Consider the following 6806-nt stretch of genomic DNA (forward strand, 5'->3'; position numbering starts at 1 on the left):
GATGGTGAACACCAAGACTTAACAAAAGGGCTTTCAACCACTTCAACTCACAAGTAAGAGAGCGACGAGTAAGAGGACAAGCAGCCCAATCCGAATCACACCATCCTTGCAAGGACAAGTCACTATCTGAACTAAGAAGAATACCTTGACCAGAAGTGCCCTTTAAATATCGAACAATCCGCAAAGCTGCCTCCCAATGCTCTTGGCGAGGTTGATGCATAAATTGAGAGATAATATGCACAGCATAAGCCAAGTCAGGTCTAGTTACTACCAAGTAAATGAGACGGCCCAGAAGACGCCTATAAGGCTCAGGATCAACAAGGAAATCACCAGTAGCATGAGCAAGTCGATGATTTTGCTCAATCGGAGAAGAAGCAGGCTTAGCCGCCAACAAGCCGGTGTCAGAAATGATATCAAGAGCATACTTACGCTGGCACAAGAACAATCCTTGAGGACTACGGGCTACCTCAATCACCCAAAAAGATTTGAGCACCCCTAGATCTTTCATATGGAAGCAAGAACTAAGATAGTCTTTGAACGCTTGCAACCAATGGCTTTCTTGCCAGGAGGAAGATCAACAATATCCCAAGTATGATTCCGTTCAAGTGCAATAATTTCATCCTGCATTGCTTTCCGCCAGCGTTCTTCTTTTGCAGCTGCTTTATAAGTACTGGGTTCAACATTAGAAGTAACTGCAGCTAACAACTTTCTATGGCCACAAGAAAAATTTTTATACTGGACAAAATTAGCAATAGGATAACGCGTACCTGAGGAGTCCGATGGAAGCTTGGTGGTCGAAATGGAGGGTGTAAAACGAGCAGAATGGCATATAGAATCCGACAAGTATGCAGGGGGACGACTTATACGATGACCTCTACCAACAACATCCGAAGAATCATTAGACAATGGTTCGCGATCATCATGCACAATACCTTGCTGCTGCTGCGTGCCTAAAGAAGCACTCTGCTCACTCGCTGGCTGCTGGGACGAGAGGCGATAAAATGGAGCAGCATCATGCGAAGGATTGGCATGCGCTGGCAAGACAGTAGGAAGATCATGCGAAGGACTTGCACTGGCTGGTATAGGCGCTGTAGGAGCTGACCGAACAGCAGGTCTGGGCGGGTTGAAACTCCCCCTATCACCGCAACTCCCTCCTTGACCAGTACACGGAACAGACGAACTAGGTAACTCCAAATCAAGCTGTCCAACAGGGGTCAAATCCAAGGGGGTACCCGACACATCAATGGGAGTAGACGACGAATAAGGAAACTGATCTTCAAGAAAACGCACGTCTCGTGAAACGAATAAGTCTTGAGTCTCCAAGTAAAATACTTTCCAACCCTTCTGACTAATTGAATATTAGAGGAAGACACATTTTCTACTCCTTGAAGCAAATTTCTCCTTTGTACGAGGCTTATTATGAGCGTAACAAAGACACCCAAATACCTTAAGTTGACCATGTTGCGGTGTAGAACCAAAGAAAACCTCATAAGGTGTCTTACCTTCAAGAATCTTGGTCGGGGTACGATTGATAAGATACTGTAGAGAATAGCAGCCCACACTCAGAGCCCAATCTTAAGATACTACATAACCTCACTCTATCAAGTGAGTAAGTAAACTTCCATAAGCTTCGCTTAATGAAGAAAGCTAAGCAAATCCTATCTTGAAGCAATCGGTTCACCCGAGAGTCACTCATTTCCATTTCATTTCGAGTTAACTACATGGGATCAGCTCACACGAGCTGAGATCTCCTCTTTCTATTCCTTTCTCTTCTATTACTTCTAGCAATCAATCATAATAGAGTAATGACTTTTAGCTCAAAGAAGACCCAGGCAATGCCTTCATTCTGTATGTTCAACGCTTTTGGCAACCCAGAGCAAGACTTGGCACACTTTCTTTCTCGTTGCGGAGAGACCTCTAAGAATAATGGAGCATTATGTCTTCGACAATTTGTGTAATCACTCGAAGGGGATGCCCTTGTATGATATAGCAACTCCTGGGTGAATCCAAGATTTATTGGGATAGTCTTGTGGCTCGGTTTCAAAAACACTTAGAAAGTACCCACAGGAGTGTAGGCGTGACAGAATTGACGGAAGCCAAGCAGCGTCAACACGAGTCTGTTGATTACTTTATCGCTATATGGAGCAATCTGGAACTCTCCTGTGAGCAAGAGTTCTTCGAAGCGCAACAAGTTAAGATGTGCATCAATTACTTCAGATATGAGTTGTCTCACATCTTGGCTTCTAAAAAAATCCTTGGGATCTTAGTTCTATATGATTCCGGAATTGGATCTACTATTAAGGATTGTTAAAGGACAACCAATGAAGTCTGCAAAGATGATTAAAGCTTTCGTGAGTGGTTATGCCGGATCTCTCAGCAGAGGAATCCTTTTCCGAATCTTTCACTATTGTGACCCCCCGGATTCCCACTTCCATAGTTACAGGCATAGCTATGAGGTCTTGCCCGGTTCTCTTCTACCCTATCCACACCGCCTATTTATGCTGATCGAGAGCCCGTGTGCTAGTTCCAGAAAAAAAAAAGGAAAAAGGGCCCCTTCTAGGAAGGGTCATCGTCCTGACAGACAACACAACAGATTGGTTACCCGAAGTGAAACTTTCCCGTAACGGGCCTAAGAACCAAATTTCACCTGTATGGAGCCACCGTTAGGGCAACTGACCGATCGGAGTCTTTATCTCCAACGAATGGTTCTGCTCCAGTTTTTCCCACAGCTATCTCCGCTATTTGTGCTTGGACTCGGGAAAGTCGATCCCACCGGGTATGAATCCGAATCAAAAAGTAGCCATGGGATTGCCACAAAATCGGCACTGAATCTAGTGTTGTTGCACTTGCCTATGACTCTACCTTAGCTGAGGCATACGGAACTACGGATGAAACTTAGCCCTTATACATATAACCTTTCTTAGCACAGATGGATGGTATGTGACGTCACCTATTTTCAAGGTCATCCCCCGGGGGGAATTTAGGACTCCCATTCGCCCAGCAGAGCGCCTCCGATTGATTGCCCGGTACACGTCGCACCTTATGAAAGTCCGCTTGGGGAGCATAGGCGTGATAGCGGAACCAAATGTTGAGGTTTCAAAGGCGGATGCTTCAGTTCGAGATCTATAGCCAGTTCTAGTTGTGAAACCCATCGATCCAGTTGGTTTCAGAAACAAGGGTAGCATCCCAGCCTCCTTCCAGCAGCGCATTCTTTGATTAACTAGTCCAGTGTGCAGTCGGTGCAGCAACCATTTCACCAGCAGAACTATGTTTTCTATAACCCCTCCCGACAGAAGAATTTCTTATCCTGCATTCATCCTAGCAAAAACCGCTTCCAGAGCCTTTTTTTAGCAGCAAAAAGAACCCTCTCGAGATATCTCCTTTGATTTATTTCGAAAACAACAAATGAAAGTTGATTGGTCTTACTAGCGACTAACCCCTTAATGACTAAGTTTAAGACTCCTTAAACGCCGTAAAATAAAGAAGAAAAAAAGCACACTCTATCGGTGTGTTCGGCGCACAAGCCAGTTGTTGAATAAGAGAAGGACAGTAAGACTAAGAGGAACTAGGCTGTATATCTTATCTTTCCTTTAAAAGTCTTTCTGCCCGCATCTACTAGAGTTGGGTACTCAGGAGTTGATAGTTAAAAGACTACTTTCTTAGACAGTAATATGTATATATTTCTATCTATAGGACTAACAAACTCTTTCCATGTGCCTTCAGGTTAAGAAAGAAGTTAGCGGCAGAAGTCACTTCAGCGCTTTCGGACTAGGCAGGCTGTTTCTATTAGGTTTGATGGGTACTAAATAGCGAGTAAGCCCATCTATCTACAGTAGGAGTTAACCGGCCTTTTACAGTAAAAAAAAGAAGAGGAAGAGAAGGCAGGAGAGGACTCTTTACTAGTTAAGAGGGATTACCAGCTAGTCATTTTCTTTTCCCTGTCGGGTAAGTAGCACTCTTCCCTGCCAGAGTCAGAAAGACAATCTAAACAGCTTAGCAGATTGAATCAAATCTTCCGAGGGCTAGGTTCAAGGGCTGGTCGAGCTATTTCATAACCTCACCAGAGAGGTACTTCAAGGGCAAGAGTGAGTCTTACAGTCCTGATCTTATTATGAAGGAACTCTTCTTCGCTTTCGCCTTAGATCAAGGCATTACAAGGGTCCGAAGGAGCTCTTCTAAATAAAAGATGTCGGGTTATCAGTCTAAAACTTTCTTTGGCGTTCCATAAGTCAGTCTGTAAATAGCTTTCATCTTTCGAACTGAACGTGCATCCAGCAGGAATCGAACCTACGAATTAACCCCTTTTGTTATAGGTTTCGCGCTTTAAGCATTCGGCCATGGATGCAAAAAGACTCAGCGAGTGAACTAGGTTTTAGTATTCCTTAAATGCAAGCATTAAGCAAGTAAATTACCTTCTCGGGCTTCGATTTCTTCCGTTAAAGGAGATTCGAGAAAAGATGAAATAGGAAGACGTGTTTCCAGAACAAAGAAGATACGGGTTGAGAAGAGGAAGTTAGCAAAGTTAGACAAGATTGGAATGAGCATAGAAACATGTATTGATGTACCAGATCGGCTAATGCTCCCAGGTTGATGCGATGTATTCCACCAGTTGACTGGAAACTTGATTATTGGTATATCGATCGGTCCAGCACGGATTGAAATAGGAGCCAGTTCTACAGGAAGCTTTTGAAAACACAGCGCGCCCAAGTAAATAAGGAACGAGATGAATACAGAAGTTAAACGAGCATCCCACACCCAAAAGGTGCCCCACATGGGTCTTCCCCGAAACCCCCCAGTAACTAAGGTAAACAACGTAGAAAAAGCACCCATTTCTGTACCGGTTCCGGAAGAGCGAAGAAAAAGAGGGTGTTTTGTTAATAGGAACAAGAAAGTGTTTATAGCCGTAACGATATAAACAAGAAGACTCATCCGAGCCACAGGAACATGTACATAGAGAATACGAGAATTTACACCTTGTTGAAAATCTAGTGGTGCTACCCAAAGACTTAAATGAATAGCCATCGCTGTTAAGAACAACCAAGCTCCAATGAAAATTTGCGCGTAGCTTCTGGTCTTTGACATCAAAAAAGAAGGTTGTAATAACAAAACGGACATGTGATAATTTGGTCCTAGCTAGTGGAACAAGAAAGACATGGATCTATATTCAATACGCAATCAAAAGATTTCCTCCAAAAAAAGAGGGCTGCCGCGCCTTGCTTTGTTTTCGCTCCTTGCTCGCGGAGCGGCATACCGAAAAAAAGAAAAGCGTTATGGGCGATGACTTAAAAAAAAATAGGTAGGATAGAGTTAATTTTCCAAACAGACTAGTACATATAGTTGATTAGATCAATAAAATTTTATATTTCCTCGCATAACCAGCTCTTATCCTTGTGTAACATAATATCAGAAAAATCTGCAGTGAGCAAGGACGGCATTTCAATTCCGTCCTCGCCGATTACTGCACGAACAATTTCAGGCATGTTCCACTCTGGGGGTAACTGCCTATTGGTCATTTTCATACATTTGGTGGATTCATTGCAAATATGATCCAAGAGTAGGTCTAGTTCCGGTGGAGCGCTTTGCGCGTCCGACCTAGTTGAAGAAATAGTACTAGAGGTATTGAAAGAGATAGTCTCTGTCTTCATAAATAGAAGATCACTAGGCGTTGGATCCCCATAGACAATTAATTGGTTATTCATAAAGAGAAAGAAAGTTTTCTTGTAGTTCCGCTTCTCACCACTTTAATGAAGAAAGACTTGTCGGAAATCACCGGTTGGGTTGGTCCGACCAAGAAAGGCATGGGAGTCTTTGGGCATAAGAATTGCTTTCTTCTCTTCTTCAAGCAAGTCTGTAAGCAGGATCGACTTAAGCATTGAAGAAAAAAGAGTAACGCCGTGGACGGAAACTTACCGAACGATGTCTCCCAAGATTTTATGCTCAGTACCTACGACATCAGCAAGCCTTGTTCTACATGGGAAATCGTTCAAGCGAAGTCGAGGTGGATGAGGAAGGCTTCTCTGAGTATGACAGAGAAGAGGTTGCTTCCTAAGAATCATTCCTATTCCTAAACCTAAACTTGCTCACTAGCCTTACTGATATGGCTAAAAACCGGCAACAAGCAAATGAGATTTGAATTCAGTTTATCCTTCGACTGATAAACTTTCTCAGTCGGCTGAGCCTTTGGTCGAGTCATCTTTCGCTTCCTCTTGGTCGAGTCCGCTGAAGGGTTCTTAGCCACAGATTTCTCTCTATAGATTGAGATATGAAGCAGTGTTCTATTGAATATAGAATAAGTGGACTCCCCCCTTTGACTTGAGCATTGAATTGACTCTTCTTCGATAGCTTTTCAAGCGCTGAACCCGATCGAATTCGTTTCGTAGTCGTAGCTTATTGACGTGAGATTCTCATTGAGTGGTTCGTACTTACGACTTGGATTATCAGTTAGTTTACTAGAAATCGAACTATCTCGCCGGTCGGATGATCTTCTTCTGTGTCTGTCTGATTCGGTGCTGTCTTCCCACTTGACTAAGAAAGAGTCTCGACCGACCCAGTCTTTACTTATTATATACAAGTTTTTGCTTTCCCGTGACCGATAGCCGAAACTAGCTAGCCAGACTCAATCAATATATAAAGAAAGAACCCAACCCTCCTCGTCATGTAAGAACCAAGCTTCTCTAATCAAATAGAGATTCTAGTCTGAAAAGAGCCATTCAATGAAGACGAGGTTGATTGTTCGGGGGCGAGATGAGAGGATCCCGGCAGGCCATCATCATGTGCTCCCATATTTGATGCACCTTCTCCTCCCT

General features: G+C 43.4%; 1 protein-coding gene across 1 annotated transcript; it reads right to left on the reverse strand.

Annotated features, from left to right (window-relative positions):
- Positions 1 to 1347: 1347 nt before the first annotated feature.
- On the reverse strand, positions 1348 to 6579 carry LOC130827040 (putative cytochrome c biosynthesis ccmC-like mitochondrial protein). Its single transcript, XM_057692672.1, is given in 3 exon segments — positions 1348 to 4351; positions 4353 to 4381; positions 4413 to 6579. Coding segments are annotated over 3 exon segments (789 nt in total). The 5' UTR covers positions 5116 to 6579; the 3' UTR covers positions 1348 to 4294.
- Between the last annotated feature and the right edge of the window lie 227 nt (positions 6580 to 6806).

This window comes from Amaranthus tricolor, chromosome 11 (assembly GCF_026212465.1).
Source record: "Amaranthus tricolor cultivar Red isolate AtriRed21 chromosome 11, ASM2621246v1, whole genome shotgun sequence".
In the NCBI taxonomy this organism is placed as follows: Eukaryota; Viridiplantae; Streptophyta; class Magnoliopsida; order Caryophyllales; family Amaranthaceae; genus Amaranthus; species Amaranthus tricolor.